The sequence below is a fragment of the Lucilia sericata genome, unplaced genomic scaffold, assembly GCF_015586225.1.
Source record: "Lucilia sericata isolate MDLA Ls3-8-SP2 unplaced genomic scaffold, ASM1558622v1 Contig000789F_arrow, whole genome shotgun sequence".
NCBI lineage: Eukaryota > Metazoa > Arthropoda > Insecta > Diptera > Calliphoridae > Lucilia > Lucilia sericata.
Genome location: NW_023994782.1, coordinates 18,525 through 44,911, shown reverse-complemented (window position 1 = coordinate 44,911; position 26,387 = coordinate 18,525). Strand labels below are relative to the sequence as shown.

Sequence of the window (26,387 nt, the reverse complement as noted above, 5' to 3'; positions counted from 1 at the left end):
TTGGCATCTCACCAATGTGTTAGCCCCCTAAAGAACTTGGTGGAAAGTATCTCTAAACTGGTTAATGAACGTATACTGGAAATTTTTGGAGGTCAAAATGCTGAGCTGGCTGTGGAAAAATGGGATGTCTTTTACATGAAAGAAGAACCTGAGGAAACTCTATTTATAACAGGTATCGACAAGAATTCCATGGCTAGGCTTGCCAAGAATAAAGGTAGGGCTTCTTTCGCCTCTAAAGCTGTCATATTCAGTGCTTTCGAAAATTGGAAAGGTGTCGATTAAAAATACCGGCACTTTTGCAGATGGAGGCGGGACTGGTTTCCATACCCAGGAAAAACTTACATTGAAAAGTAATGAGTTAAAAAGCTAATAAAACCTCTTTTCACTACTTCTTCATTGATGGATGTCATTGGATGCAAGTACTTCTACGCACGCTTACAAATAGGGAGTTAAAGAAGTACTTGCAATTTCTCTTACAAAACAGTTGTTGAGTAAGTTGTTTTGTTTTTTAATAATAAAAAGAGCCAGCTAGAATACGAACCAGGGACTTCGGTTTGTTAGTCAAATGTTCTACACACTGCACCACTGCTTAGCTATTTTATTGCGCGTCAAATAATGGTTTTCATACAAAACTAATTTTGTTTTATTTTTTGTAAAACACAAACAAAATGACAAAGCCGAAAATAAAGTACTTCTATATCAGATTATAAGAAAGTCATTACTAGAGTACTTCTAAGTAATGCAGACGGTAAGTAGTAGACATTGAAAATGGCAGGATGCAAGGGTAATATTTATACCCAAACCAGGAAAACCTAGCTTTGCGACACCTAAGTCCTATCGACCGATAAGTCTTACATCCTTCCTACTTAAAACCTTGGAATGGTTAGTCGATAGTATGGTTAAAAGCAGTATACCAGACAAAGACCTTAAATATAAGCAGCATGCTTATGTAAAGGGACGATCGGTAGAAACCGCTTTAAACGAAGTTGTCCACTACATAAGTGCATACTTTGATAGCAAACTGTATACACTGGCGGTATGCATTGACATCGAAGGCGCCTTTATTAACGTGCACACTGATACTCTTATCCAATCCCTAGACCAGTTTTATGTTGACCGGGTGCTCCGCAACTGGATCAACTACATGCTAAGGAACAGATGGATAAGCTGCGAGATGTACGATATAACTATCAGGAAAAAGGTATTTCGCGGTATACCATAGGGTGGCATTTTGTCACCTCTACTCTGGGTTACCACTACTAATAGCCTCCTAAGGACCCTAACCGAGAAAGGACTTAGACCTGTCTGCTATGCAGACGATGTCGTAATACTTTTAAAGGGAAAGGATCCAAATTACTTGTGTAGAAGAGCTGAGGAGGCTCTGAATACGACCTTGAGATGGGCTCAACCGAGAGGCCGTCTTCCTCAGGCGAAGACGGAAATCTGTCTTTTTACAAGAAAGACAAAAATTGCTTCCTTTGCAAGAAGATACCAGTGACAGACAAAGTTAAGTACTTAGGTGTAATCCTCGGCCGGAAATTAAAATGGAGACACCACATAGAGGATAGGATCAACAAGTCACATCGGTGCTGGGCGATATGTAGAAGAACTATAGGCATGAAATGGGGTCTTAGTCCTACTATGACAAATTGGCTTTATAAAAGTGTAATTAGACCAATTCTAGATTATGCTTCAATAATCTGGTGGACTGCTTTAGACAAAAAGTGCAATATCAAACTACTACAGGGAGTTCAGCGTACATGCTGCTTGGGTATAAGTGGTGCCATATGTAATACTTCAACCAAGAAACATACTTAAGAAATGAGGCGGCGCTTACAGCCGAACGGCTCTTTAGGCGAACTATCCAAAAGCGGTTATAAGACACGTCATCAATGTATACTGGACACATTGGAAGGTTTTACACAATCATCGGACGTGCCTGATCGTATACCAGACACAGAATATGTCGGAAACTTTGAAACGCTGATCCCAGATATAATGTCTTGGTCAAGCGGAACATTAGAGAAAATACCAGTAGGAATCCGTTGTTACACGGATGGCTCTAAATTGGGGCTGGGGTTCTATATTGAAAACCCAGAAACGGAAATATACCACCTTTTATCAAAACATAACACAAGCTTCCAGGCAGAAGTAAGAGCAATAACGGAATGCGTAAATTGGATTATAATAAATATGGCGCCCATAGCGCTTAATATATTTACCAACACCCAGAAGGCAATTAGGGCGATATCAGGTGATAGAACTAAATCGAAGACCTATTGGATTGTAAGAAAGCTTTAACTGAATACTCTCCCAGAGGTAAGGTTTACATTATATGGGTACCAGCCCACTCGGGAGAAGTCGGCAACGAAAGGACGAATGTAATAGCTTTAAAGGGAAAGGAGCTCGAAGCAGTTAACCTGACAAACGGAAAACCATTCGACGCAACAAAAGCTAAACTAAAAATATGGATGAGAGAATCCCATAAGGCCTCTTGGAATAATGAAACAGTGGGTAGAACCACGATGATCCTATGGGGTAACCCTGATGAGAGCAAGACAAGAAATCTCCTCAAAATGAGCATGTCTGAAGTTAGTATGATTGTAAGTATTCTGAGTGGACACACATTACGAACACATCTATGCAAAATTAGACTGTTGGTTCAGACAAATGTAGAGCATGTAGAGAGGACAGTGAAACTCTGGAGCACTTTCTTTGCCATTGCCATTGGCATTCGTCGAAGTTAGATCCGAGTATCTTGGAAGTGATGTTATTCCGGAAATAACATTCCTGACTAACATTGATTGGAAGATTCTTATGAATTACTGAGTTACTGGAAACTGAGTTTCTGAACACTGAAAAATAATTCATTCAGTGAACTTTTTTCATGATAAGGAGCGCACAACAGGCCCGATAGCAGCCTAGGTGTATTTCTTCGGATTTGATGTAGTATAAACATTTTATTACAAAAAGTTGCAATATCGTAGTGGGAGCCCATCATTAAGAATCCATTCACATTTTAATACAAATCAATACATAGGAAACAATGATTTATGCAAAAAGTACAAAAAATAGGTACAATTTTTAAACGTCCGAATATCCAAAAAGTAATTAATTCGTATTTTTATTTTTTCGTTAGGTTATGAAGGAGTCAAAAATATTTTTTATTCGTTCATTGGTTTAAAAGATACATGGGATGCAAAAAAAGTAAATACATTTTTTACCCCTTTATTCCCTAAAGGGCCGAATTTAAAAAAAGTACCAGACACCTATCCGCTTATTTTTTATATGAAGAACAATAAGCTTTAAACTGGTTTTGTATCTTTTATAGTTTAGGAGATATGAGGTTACCGAATTTACCCGTTTTTACACCCTAAACATTCGAATTTCCAAATTTCCGTGTTAGTGGATCATTTTGGGAGAGCAATCTTCTGTCCAAATTTCAGGGTTTTAGCTTCAACCGTTTAGGCTGTGCCTTGATGAATCAGTCAGTCAGTCAATGAGTCAGTAACGTTAGAATTTTATATATATCGATAAATGTGTGTTCATTTATAAGCCTCAGAGACTCCAGATAGGTAATTACATGACTGAACGATATTTGTGTGGACATTGTCTAACATCTTAGAAGTACAATTATCTTCTCGCGAATAATTTTTAGCAAAAGCCGCCAAAGTTATAGCGGTTTGAAGTTAACAGTTTAAAAAAATGCCCAAAATTACGTTCTTACCTGAAACTCAAAAATATAAGCGTGGATATAACCCACAACGAAGGACCCAAAATGCAAATTAATTTAACCCAAATATTTTAAATTATCGTGGATAAATTCACTTTTTAAGAGTTTTTTTTCAACCACTTCAAAAAATATTTTTTTATAAAACTAAGTACACATTTTTCATAGACTATATAACATGATGAATTAATACGTTAATTTACAATCAATAACTAAAAAAATTATGCATTTTTGTGTATTAAAACTATGAGGTTTTAATTTATTTGTGCATATATTCGAATGAATTTTTTTAAAATTGCATTGAATCCAAAATGTTTGTATTTTTTCAAACGGCTTATTGATTTTCATATAAGCATCATTCTCAGCTACCGGTTGATGTATAATGGCCCAATTTAAATTAGCGGCTTAGGTGTGCTTCATCGATTTATGTCGTGAAAGAAACCCCTCGTATTCAGTCCACGAAAGGCCTTGATTAAATTTGTTTAATGCAAATCAATTCTTTCCACATAAAGATTGATTACTGATAAAATTCAGAATTTAAAATTTGTTTATAATGCGGAAATTTGCTAATGTAAAAAATTAAAAATTTGCATTCTTTTGTATTCGCTCTAAAATCTTTGCATGCTAATATTTTATCGCGGCAAAACTACTGATCCGATTTACATGAAATTTGGACAGCTAATAGGTCTAACCCCAGAAGGAACAATAGGCTATATAAGATCTTGATCGGATGCCACGCCACTTTTTACGCCCACTTTTTGTAAAACTATTATTACACCAATTTTGCAATCACAATATGCGAAAACTACTAAACCGATTAACCTGAAATTTTGCATACCGATAGGTGTAAGCTTGGAAAGAACTATAGGCTATATATAAGAACTTGATCCGATGCCACGCCCCTTTCTACGCCCACTTTTTATAAAAATATCCTTACCTATATCTTATCTTATAATTATATGAAAGAGAAAGTCTATTTGTTACACTTTCACGGACAAACTGCTGAACCGATTTATATTAAATTTAGAACACTAATAGTCCTATTCTAAAGTAGAACAATAGGCTATATAAAATAATGATTTGATGTCACGATTCTTCTTATTACAAAATTTTCATTCGAGACTTACAGAAAACTACTGAACCGATATGTCTGATCTCAGGATCAGGATCGGACTTTTTGTAAAACAATTATTAAACCAAATTTACGTTCAGACATACAAAAAACTACTGATCCGATTTTCATGAAATCTGTTATAATGAATATTGTGGAATGAACAGTACGACACATTACATCTTCAAAACCTATAATATATAATAATAAATATATATGAAACATAACTAATAAACTTATTTACATAAAATTTGGCATTTAATAGGTCTAACCTCAGAAGTTAACAAGTTAGGGTGCTATATTTGGCTATGCCCAATCTTAAATACCCTCCACCAGCAAGCTACTTTTTATTAAAACTCATTTAACTATCTAATTTTTAGATAACTTGACTTCATATAGGAGCTACGACCAATTACGGGTCTCTCCAGAAAAATTTCGTAGAGTGGTTCATATGTATGTACACAAAACATATTTGTGTTGAATTTTATTTAACAATGAAATATGTGAGTTTAAATGATTTTCCGAAGACAGCCTTATATGGGAGCTATGACCAGTAATGGACCGATCCGGGGAAAAATTGTTATTTATACGTATACAAAACATATTCAAGTTGTATTTTATACCGATAGCTTTATTTATCAATGAAACATATGCGTTTAAATGATTTTCGGAAGTTGACACTTTATGGGAGCTATGACCAATTATAGACGAAACATATTTGTGTCGAATTTTATCAAGATACCTTTATTTGACAATTAAATATGTGCGTTTAAGTGATTTCCGGAAGTGGGCCTTATATGGGAGCTATGACTAATAATGGACCGATCCGAAAAGAAATATGGTAGAATGGTTTGTATGTACACAAAACATATTCAGCTCGAATTTTATAACAAAAGCTTTTATTGGTCAATGAAATGATTTTTGGAAGCGGACCTTACATGGGAGCTATGACCAATTGTGGACCGACTCAGATCTACGTTGGTAGTATGATTTCTATTCATATTATATTTATATGTACAAAATTTTGTGTTGATACCGATATATTTGAGGGAGTTATTAACGATAAAATTATATCCGGGAATATACACCTTTGTATGGGGGCTATGGAAATATTGGATTAATTGTCATGAGTTTGAACATACTTGATCCCTGGCACCAAAAATAATGTGTGACAAAATTCATCGAAATATCTTTGGTAGTTTCTGAGAAAACTACTTAAGAATTGGGGAAAACGGACATTTTTTTCATAACTTTTTATGTCGTGAAGCGGTTTTACTGATTTTTAATACCAAACTGGACCGGATAATAAGGCATGTTTTGGATGAATTTCATGAATTTTTATTGTTTTTGTGTTTTACACAGAGAGACAGACAGACGGACGGACGGACACAGCTAAATTGACTCAGAACTTCATAAGGATCAAGAATATCTAAGATGAATATTTCTCGGTGTTACACGCGGAATGACAAAGTTATATATACCATCTATCACCACTGATGGTGGTGGAGGGTACTTATAAAAAAACTCTATATGATATTGATTGGATGATACGCACATTTTTATGTTCACTTTTTGAATAACTGCTATAACATACAATTTCTAGGCTAAATATAAAAAAACATGAACCGATTTTCAAGAAATGTGGCAACATACAGTGTTTGAGGAAGAGAATGTTTAATACACCAAATCCGAATAAATACACCTATAGCACTAATTTCTTAATGAAATACAATGACTTTTTTCCGTCCACTTTTTGTTACATTTATAATGCTAAAGATCATGATATATAATTCTCATAGTATATGAGAATTATTATTTAGTTAAATTTTTAATCAAAAATTTATTTTTATATGAAAACTCTAAAATGTTTGTAGATCCTTAACTAACTTTACGATTAGGTAAAATAAAATCTGTATTCAATTTAATTTATTATCAAAAATCGATCTTCATCTAAAGCGTTTTCCACCGTTTTTATTTAAAAACCTGTAATCTGCTGTATATTCTCAGAAAATAACTATTTTAAAACAGAATCTTTATTAGATCTTAAATGAAATGGTCTCCGGTAGGTTAGTGTTCTAGTCTGGTAGACCGGAGGTGGTGGGTTCGATTCCCACCTGAGGCACTGGTTAAGGAGCGCACAACAGGCCCGATAGAGGCCTAGGTGTATTTCTTCGGATTTGATGTATATATGTACATCCTCCTTTCAAACTAACTAACTAACTAAATGAATGTCTACGGTGCCACATTTGTATATATAATAAAAACTACTGAACAAAAACCGCTTCTAAAATAGGGAAAATAATATATTCATATTACATTTTCACTTAAATTCGAATTTTAAATCGGCTGTGATTCCTTCCTTTAACACCTAAATCTATCTAGAAAATCATTCATATCTCCCCTTAAAATTTTTATTTATATAACTCTTTAAAAAATTAATTAAATAATATGCCATCAAAAAAATATCTTGATATAAATTCGGTTGCCATTTTTCAAATGTAGCTCAAATCTAAAAAACCATGAAGATATGTATTTGACTACTCATTAGAGTATCCCGAAAGACAGCACTTTTGCAAATCTTATATAGGTAGACCTCTCAAACGATGCATAGAAAGCATTGTTCATATAAAATTCGGATAAATTGATCTTTCGATATCTTTTCATACTTTTAGAAAATTATCAAAAAAAAAATTCTGCACAACTTTTTCTGTATGTAGCGCCGTATTTATTCTAAGCTTTTCAAATTAAATAATAATTTTGAATAACTCCAGCACACATTTTCCGTTTACCATTTACAAATTCCGAAATTTTTTTTAATTAGAGGAAGACGTGGATATTTTAATAAGTAAAATTATTTGGGCGTCTGCTTTGAACATCTAACGCTATTTGACCTTTATTTCTTCGGATTTAATAAGTCGTGTCTAAATTCAGTCAAAACTTTATTGTGGATGCATAAAAGCTAATGAATAAAAATAATATGTTTAAACATACTTTTGTATAAATGGATGTATTTTTGAGAAACAATGATGAGACAAAAACATGTTTCATAATCGTTTCAGAGTTTCTTCAATTGCCTGTACTTTTTCAAATAGAAAGAAAATCGCTTGAAATTTTGTACGGTTAATAGTACGTATTTTTGTAGTTAATAAAATGCCTTGAAGCCTTTTGTCTCTATACACCAGGGGCACTACAATTCAAAGTACAGTGTGACCGAATTTAAACTGAACAGTTCTTTAAATCAACTGCAGATGGGAAAAATAAAACAACTAATTTAAAAGTGTCCTCAGTTCCCTATCAGTTATTGAGAATACTGATTTCAGTATAATTTCTCAAAAAAGTTTCTAAATGTTTCTACAAATTAGCCAAAATTTCCTAATTAAAGTTCATTTTCAATTTGTAAATTTTTAAGGGACATTTTTGTCCAGAAACTGACTTTAAGTATTAAACAAAATGCAGAAAAATATAATAACTATTTTATCGTTATAAGCTAAATTTTGACATCTATTAAAAAAAGTATAGTCATTACAGACAGAATAATATTCTCTTTATTTTAGAAGAAACCCGGACAACGCCGGGTACGCGCGGCTAGTTTAAAAGTATTTCGATCACGCGATATTTTGGGTATATTGAAGTTACGCTGTTAGTGTGTTTTTTTGCGAAAAAGCCCTTTTTTCGAAACTTTCACGTTTGTTTTTCCAATATTTAAGCTTCTCCCGCAGTGATACCTTCTAGAGCACATATACATCAAACGACGAGTAATTACAATGTCTACTTTTTCTAATTTATACATTTTGCATAACCGAAGAGCCGCAAATATTCTATCCAAAAAACTGAAAATTTTGTAAAATTGTGTAAATTTGGTTTCAAAACATTGCGACCACGTAATTCTTTACTTATAAATGACACAACAATTAAATATGGACTATAGTCATTCAACAAGTGTATGCAGCTTATATTAGCAAAATTGACTTTCTAAGTTGTAAGCCGCCCTCACAATATCAAAAAGTTGTAAAAAAAACTACTTGGTTTCAATCACATTTTTGAGAAATTTTAACTTGAGTGTTTATTTCTCCAACATGGAATTTCACTTTTTGTTCTACCGTTGGTATTTTTCAACTTTCAGAAATATTAAAATTTCGTTAACTTAGTTAACTTAAAACAACACCCATAAGATTTACCCTCACTAAGAGATTTTTTTAAAATACTTCACAAATAAATTTTTTGGCAAGCTATAACTCAAATTTATTTGTTTTAAATCAATACTTTGAATGGCATCAAAAAATTCAAAAATACAATTCCGTTACTATCCTCTAGTTAGCGAAAACTAAAATATATTTACCTTAGTATAAAGAATATTCCTTGACTTAGAGCACAAAGTGTTAATTTTCACCTATCATAAATAGTATAATGCCTTCCCCAAAAAATTCTATATGTGGTCCAAATTTCATAATTAGATTTAGTCGCTTAGAAGTAATTGCATCATGTAGAAAAAAATACAAATGTTTCCATTGCAGTCTGGCTTGCCTAAAATTTGAGAATTTTCTATATAAATATACCCCTTTAATTTTCATACTCATACCAAAAGAGTACCAAAAATACTAACTATCCATTGATTTTTCCATTTTTTCACTAAGGGTTGAGTTAAAACTAGAATTTAAACCCATTGTCATAATTCCCGGTCATTTTCCATTCCCGGGAAATGATTTCTAAAAATTTTCATTCCCAGGAAAATTTATAAAATTTTTCTGCAAATATTTAAAGACACATTGTATTTTTTATGAGTTTTCTGTATCATTAGACGTGGAAAAATTTTATTTAATTTTTACGGTATAAAATTTAATTTATTTTACACTTGAAATATCTTGATTTTAAACAGAATTGTATTCCGATCAAAAGCGGTGTTATTTCTTTCGTAATAAAATAACTTTCTGTTCTCAAAAAAGGAATTGAAACATTATTGTTTTTTAACGTTTTAATCAAATCGTTCACCAAAAATTTTAAATAAAAGTTAACAAACTTGAATTATTATGCATTATCAAAATTTATCGGAATTTCAAAAAAATAAACAAAAAACTATCGGATTGTTTATCTTAATATTCCGGGTGTAAGAGTCGGGTTCTAAAGTTTACTTAGGTTTGGAAATGATGAAATTTTTCTGGCACCAATATGTATCTTGAAAGTCAGCCAGTCTTTCGTCTGTTATATTAAACGATTATTATATAAATTTAGTTTATTTGACTTTAATGTGAAAAGCATTAATTTCTGATATCTTATTTCCTAGCATCATATACATTCAGATATAATTTTTAAATAGTATTTCCTATTAAATAAAATCACCAGAAAAAAAAATTAAAAAATTTTCTTTAATTATCTAATATATTTAAAAAACGCTAGTTTAAACACAACCGTTCACATATTAAGTTATCGTGTTTTTTGCTTTGAAATGTTTTTCCAAATAAAAAATTTTCTTTTAAAAATTAAGAAATTCCCTTAAATTACACTGAATTGATGAGTTAAGCACAATTATTTATTAAATTAAAACATTTTAAAGTCATTTAAACATCAAAATTTATATTTTTTGTATATTAAATTTTTGGTTTTGACATTACTTTTTGTTTTATCTGTGTTCATTAAACATAAGTACGGAAGAAATCATTCCAAAAAAATAGTATTGTTTTAAATGTGTCCAAATAACGGTATTCCCGTTTAGTTTGAATTGTCTAAAATATGAATTTTCCAGTTCTTTGCTCCATTAAAATATAAAAATTTTAAATTGTATATCTATGTATATAGCAATTGAATTTTTACACGTTTCCCCCCAAAGGGTCGTCTTTCAAAACATACATATATCTGAAACTTTAAAAATAACACTCAAAATATTTTGGCTTTAGAAAAAGATCGGTCTGAAAGCTCAAAATTACTAATTTTCCTATTTTTCCCAGTCCTGGTCCAACTTATACAGCTTATATATATTTCTGATACACAGAAAAAAATAATACATAACATGAATGAATTTTGTAATATATTGTATGAATCGAACATGACTTTTTTTCCCAAATTATTTTCATTCATATTAAAAGTTCATAAAATGTATGAACTTGTACATGACGGAAATTTTTTAAATTTTTACTTTTTTTCTACGCTATTCATGAAAAATTGCAAAAAAAGTTAATTATCTACTAATTTGTTTCCATATTTAGTAGATAATAATCTTTTATTAGCGAATTTTGTAAAATAAAAAAATATAAATTGAAATGCAGAAAAACAAAATGTTAAACAAGAAAACATCATCCAACATAGTTAAGCTACGTTCACACCTAAATAATATTTGGTCCAAATATTTATAATAAAATATTTTTGGAAGTTGCGTCAAACAAACGCAATATTAATTTCATGTTCAGACTTGAACAAATATTTGATGGTATTGTTTTATCAAACAGTGTAAAAATAATTTGATTCAAAAATACACATGTTTTACAGCCACAGTATATCGTATAATTTAATGCAAGAAAAAAACAACTTACCAATTTGTTTTAATTTTAACTATTATTATTAGGTTTAAAATTAAATTTATATAATAAATTGAAACGAGTGAAAAAACTTTGTTTGTCGAATCTGAACATAAAATATTTCATGTTAACAAACGGCAATGCGGATGATTTTCATAAAACAAATTAATTTGCTGCCAAATAAATATTTTTCATTGTTTCATCAATGTGAACACCAAAAGTCAAATAATTTACATCATTTTGGCAAAATAATTATTTGATCATGCAAACCAAATGTAAGATCAAACAGCGTCAAATAACAGCTGTTCTTTATTTATTTTCTGAAAAAGAGTTTTATCACCTCATACAAAAATGTAAATAGTCGCTAAAATGACTGGTTTTATTTTATTTTTTATAAAATAGATATCTGAGACAAAGTAGTTGTGACATTTAATAGAAATTTAAGCAATTGCCTAAATTAAAGATAATTATTATTTGTGTTGTTTATTTTGTTATTAATTGGTTGACAACAACATACTATATATAGGGTAATTTCAAAAATTTTCGAACAAAAAAGTTGGATTTTGAATTGTTTTCAACAAGTATTAAATTTCACGTATATTATTTATTTATTATATTAATTATTTATCCGATTTTAATCGGATAATGTGAGGATGATGACATCAAACAACGTCCTTTAGTCAAGGATATCTCCAAAAATTTACCTTCCATTTTCTTTATTACTTCACATAAGATTGCTTATTGTGTACTCAACAATATATAAGATATAGAAATTTTGGAGAATTTCAAATTCCGTATTTACATGAAGAATGTGTGTACCGAATTTCATCGAAATCGGAGAGGGTAAAGTATAAAACCTGCTCGAAAATTTTTGAAATGCCCCTCTAGTTTTAGTCTAGTCTATAGTCTATTCTATAGTCTAGTGACTAGACTATAGACTAGACTTTAGACTAGACTCTAGTATATAGTCTAGTCTAAAGTCTAGTCTATAGTCTAGTCTAAAGTCTAGTCTATAGTCTTGCCTATAGTCTTGTCTATTCTCTACTTTATAGGTAAAGTATAAAACCTGCTCGAAAATTTTTGAAATGCCCCTCTAGTTTTAGTCTAGTCTATAGTCTATTCTATAGTCTAGTGACTAGACTATAGACTAGACTTTAGACTAGACTCTAGTATATAGTCTAGTCTAAAGTCTAGTCTATAGTCTAGTCTAAAGTCTAGTCTATATTCTTGCCTATAGTCTTGTCTATACTCTACTTTATAGTCTAGTCTATAGTCTAGTATATAGTCTAGTCTATAGTCTAGTCTATAGTCTACACCATTTTTAAGTGAAATTGAAATCATATTAAGAAAATTCCAATCACAATTTTAGATTTTCAATTTGAAATTGAGAAAATTCTGAATCAAATTTAGAATTTTAATTTAAAATTGGGAAAAATCCAAATAAAATTGAGAATTTTACGTTAATGTTGAGAAAATTCTAAATTAAATTGAGAGAATTCTAAATAAAATTAAGAATTTCCATTTTATATTGAGAAAATTTCAATTGAATTTGAGGTTTTCAGTTTCAAATTGAGAATATTCTAAATGAAAATGCGAATTTCCATTTGAAATTCAGAAAAGTACAATTGAAAGGGAGAATTTTGAATTGAAATTGAGAAAATTCCAATTGAATTTGGGGAACTTTCAAATGAAATTGAGAAAATTACAAATGATTTTCAGAAAATTTTAATTTTTAATTTGCAAATAAATATATATGTACATATATATGTATGTAGTGCAATACATGAATGTTCCGTCAAAGCTTAAAATTTAAACATTTTGACAATCATTTTGAAAAATTCTGCGAAACTTTTTATACTTTTTATACTTTATACTGGGATCTGAACTTTTAACCTAATCAAAATTTTAATATTTTTTTTACTTTGACGTATTCAGACTTCCAACACATATCGCTTGGGTGGTATTCCTACATAGTATTCATGATAAACCAGCCATTGTTCCTCGACAATCGGTGGATTAACTTTGGAATTTCTTTATTATTTGTTTTTTTTTTTAATGTGTCATATAAATAAAAGGATCTCAATTTCATTTTAAACTTTACCAATTTTAATTGGAGTTTTCTCAATTTAAATTCCAAAATTCTCAATGTGGGGAGCTTGAAGCCACCACACGAATCAAATCTAAAAATTCGTATATCTGAGAAACTATTAGAGCTAGAATCTTCAAATTTTACATGAAGAACTTTGAAATTCATGTGAACATTTAGAGCATAAGGGGCGGACTTTCAATGGGTGGCTTGGCACAACATATATAAATTAAATACAAAATTTCGTGCATCTTGGAAATTCTTCTATTATTCAAATTTTTTATAGGTAGATAGAAATTGGCGATAGATAGAAACTGGCGAACTCGCAATAGTTTGCTTGACATCTCTCATATGTAACGTATTATAAATCTGGAAAACTATTGTGGTTAGAATCTTCAAAATCGTTAAGTGGCATTTTTGTTTATACATATTCCTTCTAGGGTAGCAAAGCACACTGGGTATAGCTAGCATATTAATAATACACAATTCTCAATAATTTTAAATTTTATAGATAATTTAATGAAAATAATTTATAATTTGGTTATTTCCCGGCTTATAGCGATTTTTTAAATCGCTATAAACCGTTCCAAACAACCAAGGTTTTTCGCTACATTGGCTATATTAAATATCAACAACATGACAGTGCAGGTTCACCATCTGTCTTTTTTCCACTTGCACAAGGTATTGAAATGTAATTTGTATTTTTTGTGAAAAAAATTTGTTGAAAAACAATATTAAATGAAATTTTAGAATAAATTGAGGTTATTATTCAATGATATATCTTTGTAGTAAATATAAACAGATATATTTTTGGCATTTGGTTTGGTTGCGCATTAACTGTTCTTCTTGTTATGTTCCTCTTTGCCTGCAAACAAAATCTTGTTTTTCACTGTTTTATCCGTCAATTGTTTTAAGAAATTATTTGTTGTAGTGTGAACATCGGGCAAACAAATTTTCACTATTTGTATTGGATTGTGTTTGGCATTGCTTCTTCAAACAAAACGTCGAAACAGAAATACTCATTTTAAGCACATTATGAAATAAAAACGTATTTAATTTTTTATTTTTAGGCAGAAATTTCTATGAAATTGTAAGAAACTATTGTAATTTAATTAAATAATTTTTTTAACGTTAAACAAAAATGTTCCGTGTTTGGTGTTCACATTGTGTTCATATTGGGAAAATATTTGTAGGTTGACAAATAAAAATGTTTCACGAAAAACATCTGATATTTTGTTTGCTCTTCAAAAATATTTTGTGTTCACATTACAGCCAACAGATATTTGATAAAAAACGTCAAATATTTCATAGGTGTGAACGTAGCTTTAAGCATCTATTCTTCATAAAATGCCGCCAAATACGTGCACATTTCATCGATTTTAATCTAAAAATCATAAAGAAATACAAAATTTTCCAAAGAAAATTTCAAACATTTTTTTAACAAATAGAAAATAAAAATATATTTGAAATATTTTAAGTTAAGGCTTCTAGATTATCTTTGAAAAAATAAAAATTAAAAAATTCATACAATTTAGGAACTTATTGTTGAATATTATTAACTTTTATCAATGAAAACATGCTGAAACTTTTTTCTGTGTACTTTAAAAAGCTTAATCGAAAATTTCTTCGCTTAGGTATAACCAATAATCAGTAGTTGCGCCCAAAAGTATTAGATTTGCCCGTTTTTCACCCATTTTACCCCCCAAATTTTGAAAAACAAAATAGCCTAATTTTTAAATTTAAATGTATAAAAATCGATTTTATCTTATTTGTATGTATGTCTTACCTAGTATTTCTACCGTATGAACTTGATCTCTATTTTCTTGATCTCCTAGTTGACAAATATAGTCACCGGCATCCTGTGTCTTTACGCCATTGATTTGAAGGTTATAATCGCCAACTATTTTAAATCTAACATCTCTAGTTATTTTTAAATGTCCAGCTGTTAAAACTGATGATCCTTTTCTCCATAACAGCACAAAAGATCCTAAATTTTGAACTTTGCATGGAAGTTCGATAGTTTCACCGACAATAACTTTATACAAATGTCCTCGTGATAAAAATTTTGGAGCAACAGAAGGCGTTTCACTATCAGTTCCAATATATGATCCATCTGCATGAGATTCTGAAAAATTATACAATATGTTTGTATTTCAATTTATAATATTAATATTTAAACTAATAAGAGAGATTACTTTAAATAATTAAATGATACGATTACTTAAGTTATTTTCTCAAGAATGGTATACTACAGATTTCGCCCTACGCATGATTTAGATGACGTAGTTGTGCCCTTTTAAAGGTTTCCAAGTATGTTTCATGTGTAGAAATTACAATTTCTTGCAAAAATCTTATGCAAATTATAAAAGTTGGAACCCTACAATTAAAATTACATACGTTGATAGCTTAAAATAAATATTACATCGGTTCTTAAACCGATTTAATCAAAAACTGCATTAAACTAGCCAGAGTTCTATAATCGGCTGTGCCGAAACTTATGTACCGTTCACCAAGTATGTTTAAAAAAAATCATTTTTATTTATTTATTTTTTAAGAATTTTATTTTATAAAACTTCAATTTATTTTATTTTTGTATTTTTCTTTTAATTCTACATTTTACACTATGTCAAATAAGTCTATAAACGATTTTCCTGTTCGGTATTTTTGGTGTATTTAAGAAAAAAAAAAAATATTCTTTTACATTTTGTTGAATGTTATGTTTTGAGAAATATAAATAATAAGACATCGTTTTTCTATTTCAATGAATAAAATATTAAAAAAAAACAATTTTATAATTTTTTTCGAATTTCACAAAAGTCTACAAACGATGGATTTAAATGTTTAATAAAATAATAAATTACTTTTCGAAAGGGTATTTTTTTGGTAATATATTCTATGTAAGTCTATCTGATATTAAATATGATGGATGACTGTTTCCATATGTATGCCCATTAATCTTCTAAAAGGGCTAACTGGCCACGGATGCATCCTGTGGACTTGTAGCATTTGGATGCAGTTTTCCGATGATTTTAACTATAGAGAAATTCCATTTTTAATTTAAAAGATTTTTCCCATATTTACCGATTTGGACAAAATTTTGTAAACAAGTAAAGGAAGGTACACGAGAGTGAGAACTGACATTTTTCATTTAAATTTAAAAAACTGCTGCAACCCTATAGCCCTGTATATGTATGTACTGAAATTAAGGTTTTCAGATGGATAATGATCTACCTTACAATTAAATAAGGGATACTGGGATCCCAGAATATGAAGTTAGGACACATTTTATAATTCAATGGCAATGTCAAATCGTAATCAAAAGTGTTCTAGTTTAAAAGGACTAAAATAATATATTTCCGAAACACAGGTGACCCTTCTTTCGTCTTCAATACCAGTTAATTTTAAATATAAATATTCCATTCCGTCGTGACACACAGATCAATATTATAAAATTAACATCAGTCAAAACTACGCAGTAAAATAATTCGTAGGTATTTTAAAATTTAAATTTAAGTTTCAAATACACAATAAGAAAGAGTTCAACTTTCTCATATTATATTTCCGAAAACTTGGCTTACATACTCAGCTCACCCCTCCGCAATCGCAACATATTTTAGAATCGCGACTCTTTAAGCACATGTCGACAATACTTGATACACCTTTTCGCAACCTTGACGAGAAATGGACGTGAAAGTTCTCAGGATCATAAAATTAAACATCATGTTAACATTTCAACAAAAAAGTCATTCTATCTTCAAAACCATGCAATTGAAAACCTCTCTGAAACATTAAATATTCTCAATGTAAGGGAATATTTTATAGATATTACGCGTCTACATTTATTACAACAATATATCAAAATATGTGTTAAATTAAATAAATTCCTCAAGGGGTCCGCGATTTAAAATACTAACTAATTTTTAGATAACTTGGCATAAATTTTGTTTCCGTAGTGAGTGTATTATCGTTTAGTATATCCTTTATGCATATATGTATATATGGATTTAATTTTGATTAAGCTCAGAAAAATCAAGTGATTTTCGGCAGGTGCTATGACCTATTATTTCCTATCGAGTTTTACTCCGATGTGGATATTTTTTAATGAATTATATTCGTTTAAGTGTTTTTTTTATCAATATATGTACACATGTTCAATTCACAATCGATGTGTAGTGTTGTATGCGTAGTATGTCAGCAGCTGCTACAATAGTCATAACAATGTTGTTGGTATTTTCTATGCAAAAGCTCTATACAACACGAACATTTTTCATTGTTCAATTCACAATCAAGTTGTATATTGTACCTACTAAAGTGTTGTAACAGTGATTGTGAACAGATCTTTGCAGCAAGTCATAAGTTTATGTTTTCAATGAAAAAAAAAAACAATCAAAACAAATATACATAACAATGTCAAAAGATAAAAAAATCAAAAAAATATTAAATTAATTAAACATGCGAAATAAACCAAATTAATTTCTTTGAATTTTCAATGCTTTTATATTCTTTATTCCACATTTTAAACTAATAAATAAACAGTTTTTAATAAAATTTTAGTTTTTTTGTTTTGGTAAACAGCTGTTTGTTTTTGATTTCAGTGTTACCACTTTATCGTTTTTTATACTAAAATCGTTTAAATTTTTTGTTTATATGTCGAAATAAACAATTGGCAACACTAAACTTTCTTACAACATTCGAAAAACATGAAAAATTGTCGTAGGAGTTGTATAGTGCTTTTGCATAGAAAATACCAACAACATTGTTATGACTATTGTAGCAGCTGCTGACATACAACGTATACAACGCTACAACATCGATTGTGAATTGAACACATATGTTTTTCGAATGTCGTAAGAAAGTTTAGTGTTGTCAATTGTTTATTTCAGCATATAAATAAAAAATTCAATCGATTTTGGCGTAAAAAACGATAAAGTGGTTACACAGAAATTACAAACAAACAGCTGTTTACCGAAACAAAAAAATACAATTTTATTAAAAACTATTTATTAGTTTAAAATATGGAATAAAGAAAATAATAGAATTTTAAATAAATAGAAATTAATTTGGTTTATTTATTAATTAATTTAATATTATTTGATTTTTTTAACTTTTGACATTGTTTGTTTTGATTGTTTTTTTCATCTGTTCACAATCACTGTTACTACACTTTAGTAGATACAATATACAACCTGATTGTGAATGGAAAACTATGTCACTCAAGTATACAAACGATTTTTATTTTAGGTATTTTTCTGTGTATTAAAGGAAAATAAAACAAGTAAGAGTGTTATATTCGGCTATGCCGAATCTTATATAACCACCATCAAACCTCGTTTGACTCGAATGAAACTTACTTATGTCGAATTTCATCTATATACTCGTATATTTAGACCAGTTATAAGCGTTAAAGTAATTTTCTGAAGGGGACCACATATTTGGGGGAGTAGGGTCAATTATGGGTCGATCCTCATAAAATTTGGTAGATAGAATTTGGTTCGTATTAAATTTATTTGTGTCGAATTTCATCGCTACACTCGTATTTTTAAACCATTAATGAGCGTTGCAGTCATTTTCTGAAGGGGACCTTATATGGGGGGTAGGGTCGATCATGGACCGATCCTCATAAAATTTTTTAGATAGATTTTGACTCGTATGAAACTTACTTATGTCGAATTTTATCTATATAATAGTATTTTTAAGCCAGTAATGAGCGTTAAAGTCATTTTCTGAAGGGGACCTTATATGGGGGGTAGGGTCAATTATGGACCGATTCTCATAAAATTTCGCATATTGATTTTGGATCATAAGAAACTTACTTATATCGAATTTCATCGCTATATTCGTATTTTTAAACAAGTTATGGCTGTTAAAGCTGCTTTTCGAGGGGCCACTTGTACGTGGACCGATATTGCCCATTTTCAATACCAAACAAACCTTACCTATAAGAAATATTTATGTGAAATTTCAACCCTCTAGCTCTTTCCATTCGGACTCTATCGTGCTTTCAACAGACAGACAGACAGACGGACGGACAGACATGGCTAGATCGTCTTAGAATTTAATGAGGACCCAATATGACCAATATTTCTATGTGTTACAAACGGAATGACAAAATCAATATACCCCCCATCTTTTTTGATGGTGGGTATAAAAATCTTTTACATTATTGCAAATGTTATATTTTGAGAAATATAAATCATAAGAAATCGTTTTTCAATTCCAATAAATAAAATATTTTTATTTAATTTTTTCATGTTTTGAATTTCACAAAAGTCTACAAACGATGGATTTAAAACATATACCGGCGTATAGAGAGGCAGATAAAAAAATCACCACTACACACATACTATTGGCATTTTTCAATTAAATTGCACTGAAAAAAATATTTGGTATTTTTAATTTTGAAGATTAAATTGCATTACTGTAAAATGCGAATATTTATAAACAAAATGTAATCAATGTTCATAAGAATGATAATTTCTTCACATAGAAACAACATTTCAAATTAAAATGTACAAAAAAAGTATGAAACAAGATGAACTTATTTACTTTCATTGTTATGCATTCTAGAAAATTATTTAGGGTGTACGTTGTTTTTGTAAATTATGCTCTTCTTTTTGCAAGTTGTTTTTGTTTTTTGAAGTTGTGTTTGCAATTTCGTTAACAAAGCGACATCAGCCTGCTTTGTTGAATGCTGTCAAGCAACTAAATAAAATATTTGTATTTTTGATGCTCTTGTTTAGAAGTTCGTCTGCGATCGTATTATGTACATGTAATTTGCCGAAAATCTTCGTTGTCAGAACAATACTAGCACCGACGTCTGATTTAAATGTTTAATCTATATACATATATAAAAATGAATGTATGTTTATTTGTTTGTTTGTACCTTATAGGAGCCAAAACCACTGAAGCGATCTTCTTAAAATTTTCACTGTATGGAAGGAACAATAGGCTACTTTATACTTTTTTTTTTTTTTTTTTTTTTTTTTTTTGTACGTTTATTTGGAAAGAAATTCATATAAATACATGTTAAACTTAAAATAAACAAAAAGTATAATTATAAATAATAATACTCTGTCCCTTTATTCGGGCTCTCTAGCATAATAATATTTCAAGACATTTAATATAATTTTCATTAATAATAATATCTTTTTAAATTAACATGTTAATAATATTTATAATATAATTGTAAGTGAAAAATTACAAAAAAAACTTACTTTCATATTGCAAGGAAATAAATTAAAGTCTAAGGGTAAAATGAAAAATGTTAAGGAGTTAACCACCAGTATTTTCTTGTATTAAGATTTGGTTTGATGTGTTTATCATCAGTAAAAATAGATGTGTCAAATCTAATATTTTCATTTGTTAATTGCCTACAAGTTATGGCTTTAATATTGGCTCTTCTATAAATATGATAAATTATAGGTATGCCTATCTCATTTTGGATATATCCATTTTTATCGAGAAATAAGAATGCTTCTGGAGGAACATATCCATTTAATAAGGATTTAGATATATACTCGTCATTGGTGTGGTACGGAGCCATTATTAAGTTGTTGTCGTGACAATTCAAGCATGAAACGATATGATCTCTAATTAAGTGTATAATAAAATTGTCTATTCTACTAACCTTAGCTTTATTGTACAGAATTTTATTCGGTACATATTTCTTATAGTTGTTGTTTGCTGTTCTATAAAGAGAAGTACAGTGTCTTAAACATTTTCTTTCAAATACTCTCATTTTCTCCATATATGATGGAGATATGTTATACCAAATTTGACAACCATACGTTAGTATAGGCCTTATAAGAGTCTGATACATAATTATTTTCACCCTCGAGTTAATAATTTTGGAAAAAAAATAACTTTTTATATGAGAAAAGTGCATTTTTGGTTTTTATAATTTGACAATTAATGTGTTCATTAAAATATAAAAATTTATCTAAATAAATACCCAGGTACTTTACAATTTGTTTATTTGGAATAGCTATATTATCAAGTGATTTTATATTAAAAGATTTCCAATTACGTTTGACATCATTATTGCATTTACCTACTGGGGGACGAAAAAGAATTGTTTCGCATTTTCCAAGATTTATTTTCATTTGCCAATCCATTGCATATTTTTCTATGGTATGAAAATAATATTGTATTTTCCTATTAATTTTTACAATTTTATTGTCGGCGTGATAAACAATGATATCATCCGCAAACCCTATTATATTTTCCATGCTATTTAAAAGGTCATGTATGTATAGATTGAATAGTATTGGAGCACATACCGTTCCCTGTTGAAGGCCATTAACAATAATAAATTCCTTTGAACTAAATGACTTTCCGTCATAAATTTGGAAGCCTTTATTATTTAACATGTTATAAATTGAAATAATCAAATGAATAGGAAATTCATAATTTAAAAGTTTAGCTATCAGTCCAGGGATCCAAATATTGTCAAATGCCTTTTCAAAATCAATTAAACAAGCTCCAGTAACAAAGCCTTTATTTAGATTCCATTGGATGTCGGATACTAATAAATTAATTGCATGAGTCGTAGAGTGTTTGAATTTAAATCCAAATTGTCTATCATTGATTAGTTTTTTCTCCTGACATATTCTCATTATGTTGCTATAAATACATGCCTCAAATATTTTGCTTATATTTGGGAGCAAACTAATTGGCCTTAGATTATTTGGGTTACTCGTGTCCTTATTCTTTTTTGGTATTATGATTACTTTGGCTTTTTTCCATGCGTGAGGGAAATATGAGTTATTGAGTATATTGTTAAAGAGAATACAATATGCCATAATAATTTGTTCTGGTATATTTTTCAGAACAATGTTAGGAATATTGTCAATGCCAGAAGAAAGTTTATTTCTAAGATTTTTGAAAATATACATAATTGTGTCTTTTGTCGCAAAATATTTATCTGATTGGGATTCAGTGAGTTCGTTGGATTTTTTCGATTCAGAAAATGTTGTTATAGTCAATTTATTGCTTTCGTACAGATTTTTTCTTTCCAAAAATGTGTAGAAACAATTATTAACTTGTATATGTAAGTTATTGTCATTATTTATCTCTTTATGAGAGTAAATAGACTCTAAGAAAGATCCAATTATGTTTAATTTCTGATTACTATCTGATAACAAAAAGTCATTATTATTTATATCCCTCTCTAAAGTTTGTGGGTCTATTCCTGCATATCTAATTAATCTTTCATTATCATTTGGGATTCTTATAAAGTCTAAATTTAACGGTTTAGTAACCTTAAATTGTTTTTTAATTTCACTAAACATAGCAGAAGAGTTTCTATGATCAATCTGTTGGAGTTTATCGTATTTGTATTTTTTGATTGATGTTATTATTTTACTCTTCTCATTATGTAATTTTTTTATTATAATATTAGTAAATTTACCAATTTGGTTATGATCCTTATTTTTTGGAATTGAAGATTCCATTGAGTTTTGAATAAGTTGATTGAGTCTACAAAGATAAAAATCTATTTCTGGATTTGATAGGTTTCTATTATTTGGGATATTATCTTCGAAATGGGAAATCATATAGTTTTTAAATTTCTTCCAATTAGCTTTACCAAAGTTTAATTTTGCATTGGGTAATGTCTTGAAAAATGTTAGCGGGTTATCATTATCAACATTTAGTATTTGAATTTTCAGCGCATTGTGATCACTGTCGTAGTCTAATGTTTCAAGACAGTTTATGGAATTGTTGAGTTGGTGTATAGTTATTCTTGAGTCTGCTAGACATAAGTCTAGATAGGAGTAACAACGAGGATATGTAGGATAATTTGAAGCATATAATTTACATCTAAACATAATTTCATTGTCCGAAAGCCATTCCCTTAATTTATTACCTTGAGCATTATATGAAGAATTGCCCCAATCACTATGTTTACAATTTTAATCACCAGCTAGAATGTAGTAGTGATTTGGGTCGTTTAATTTTAAACTATGAAAAAGTTGAAGTAATTCAGATTTAAGTGTGTTACAATTTTTTCCGAAAGGGAAATAAGCAGATATTATAAATAACATTTTATTAGCTAGTAATGGTATTTTTATAATACATGTTTCTAGATATTCAAATTTATTAATAACATTGTTAGTAAAACTATTAAATTTTATATCTTTTTTAATTAATATTGCGTTCCCACCCCCCCTTTTAGCATCTTTTCTATCTTTACGTATCATTATATAGTTTTCGAAATGTAATTTATGATTAGAATTAAGTTTAGTTTCATTAAGCAAAAGTAAATCAGGATTGTGCGTATTTAAAAAAACTGTTAAATCATAACGTCTACTTAGCTTTATTAGTGAATTAACATTTATATGTATAATATTGAGATTTTTAATTATTGTTTCTTCAGCCATTGTAATTTCTTAAGATTCTAATATGGAGAAAATTGTGTCAATTCTTGACGTTTGTAGTTGAAGTTGTTTATTAAGATTCAGTATTTGATTGGATAAATTTTGTATATTATTATTTAGTTGTTCCAATACATTATTGATTGAATTATTGATATTTTCCATTTGAGAATTGTTATTTTTTACCACATTGGCAAAGCTAACATTATTGTTTGTGTGAACAAAAGAGTTATTTGAACGATTATTAGATAAAGTTTGCTTCCTATCGCGTAATTTTTGTTGCAGTTCTTTATACTTTTGACATCCTCTATAGGATGCTGGGTGGCCGTATTTGTGGCATAATACACAAAAGAGTTTATCCCTTTCATTTTCCGATACTTCGGTGAGTGAACATTTTCCGATGTCATGGTTTTGGTTGCATTTGACGCATCTGCGAGGTAAGTAACAATTTGCGGCACTATGGAAAAAACGTTGACAATTTCTGCATTGAGTTATTTCGGGTTTTTTTAGAGCTTTCTATCGCACACATCGATATAGGAGGCTTTTTATAGATTTAAGCTCATTTGGTTTACTCTCTTCGCTAATTTATATCATATAAATGGGCAATGTTTGTCCTGAATTTTGGTAGAAAATGGTTTTACTTTTAAGAAATTTAAATTTTCATTATCGAATTTTTTTAATTCTTCCAGTATTTCATTTGGCTCAATATTGGCACTTAGGCCCTTTAATAAGATTTTGTTTTCACATCTTTAGGTGTAAATGAATAGAACCTTGTTTTTGTTTTCTCTAGATATACTTTGATTCTAAAGTAATCATCAGCTGTTGATGTATATAGAGACATTTTATTATTGTTTACTTCTTTTATTTTAAAGTCCGAAATGTTTAACCCATCTTTAATGAATTCAATAAGATTTTTAGGTTCCACATCATATATGTTTAAAGGTGGCATTTTTTTAATTTTGTTTTGTTGATTTGTTTTGTTTTCATTATTTATAATATTTTTATTCACTGCTGTAGTATTTGTTGGTACATTTGTGGATGATGAAGGTCTCTCTTTCTCTTGAATATATGTTTCGAACTTCTGAAGAAGATCTTTATTACAGTTGTTGTCGTTGTCGAGAACAGACCAATAGTTGTTTTTTAAGTGTTTAGGCATTGGGTTAATTTCCAAATCACTTCTTCTTTTTTTCTCATTATCTTTTTTGGAATTAATATAGTTTGTTTTATTTACACTGTTATTTTTATTAATTTTGTCATTATTTAATTCTGATTGTGGAGCATTTTGCTCACTCATTTTTTTAAGAGTTTGTTTAAGAGTCTATTTCTCTTTGTTATATATTTTTTGAAAAATATATATTTGAAAAGAATGAAACCAAAAGCAATGTAAAGTATAAAGGCAAAGAAATAATGCACAATGAAAAGCAAAAAATCAATCTCCGTTACACGTCTGATTATCATGACAGTCACGATTGAACTCCGCTACTTTATACTTTTAAATTGCAAGTGGGAGAGGTGCCACGCCCACTTCCTTAAAAGTAGAATATCTCGGAATATGGTACAACTAGACAACTAGACAATTTTGACATCCATATGAATATTTTAAGGAAAAATGGGAGGACTAGCATAAGGGGGTGTGGCACCTCCTATATGAATTAAATATAAAAATTTGTATATCTAGAAAACGCTTAAAGCTAGAATCCTCAAATTTTGCACTAATAAATTTGTCATCCATGTGAACATTTGGGTAGTAAATTGGTGGATTATTCATATTCATGAATAAAATAAAAAACATCGTATATCTGGGAAAGTATAAGAGCAAAAATTCTAAAAGTTTGTACGGGCAAAATTGAAATCCATATAAACAATTTGAAGGAAAAATGGGAGGACTAGAAATAGGGGGCGTGACACCTCCCATATGATATGTGAATATCTGGAAAACGCTTAGATCCAGAATTCTTAAATTTTGCACGACCAATTTTGTCATGTGATCATTTACGTAATAAATTGTCGAATTAGCAAGAGGGATGTGGCACCTCTCATATGAATTAAATACAAAAAATTCTAATATATTTATGTGGAACGTCTAGAATCCTCAAACAACTTTGTGATTCATGTTAACATTTGGGCAATAAATTGGTGGACTAGCAATAAGGGGTATGGCACCCCTCATATGAATTAAACACACAAATTCGTATATCTGGGAAATTATTACAGCTAAATTTTGCACGAACAACTTTTTCATCCATGTGAACATTTGGGTAAAAATTGGAGGATTACAAATAGGGGCGTGGCACTTCCGATATGAATTATATACAAAAATTTGTATGTCTAGGAAAGCATTGCAGCTAGAATTTCTTTATGAGCACTTGGAAAAAAATTGTTGAACTAGCTATAACGGGCGTTGCACCTCCCATATAAATTAAAACTAAAATTCGTATCTGGGAACCTATAAAAGATAGAACACTAAAATTTTATATGGAAAATTTTTACATCCATATAAATATTTATGAAAATGAATGTACGAACCATAAATAATGGTCGTGATACTTTATATAAAAAGTTAAAAATGTGTATAACG

General features: G+C 29.6%; 1 protein-coding gene across 1 annotated transcript in view; it reads right to left on the bottom strand.

Annotated features, from left to right (window-relative positions):
* LOC119608095 (limbic system-associated membrane protein) overlaps window positions 1-15,561 on the bottom strand; it is a gene marked incomplete at its 5' end in the record, with an annotated part of 45,052 nt that extends 29,491 nt beyond the window's left edge. Inside the window, one exon of the mRNA XM_037962361.1 lies at window positions 15,223-15,561. Within this exon, the coding sequence (XP_037818289.1) occupies window positions 15,223-15,561 (339 nt within the window). The remainder of the gene's footprint in view (window positions 1-15,222) is intronic.
* Between the last annotated feature and the right edge of the window lie 10,826 nt (window positions 15,562-26,387).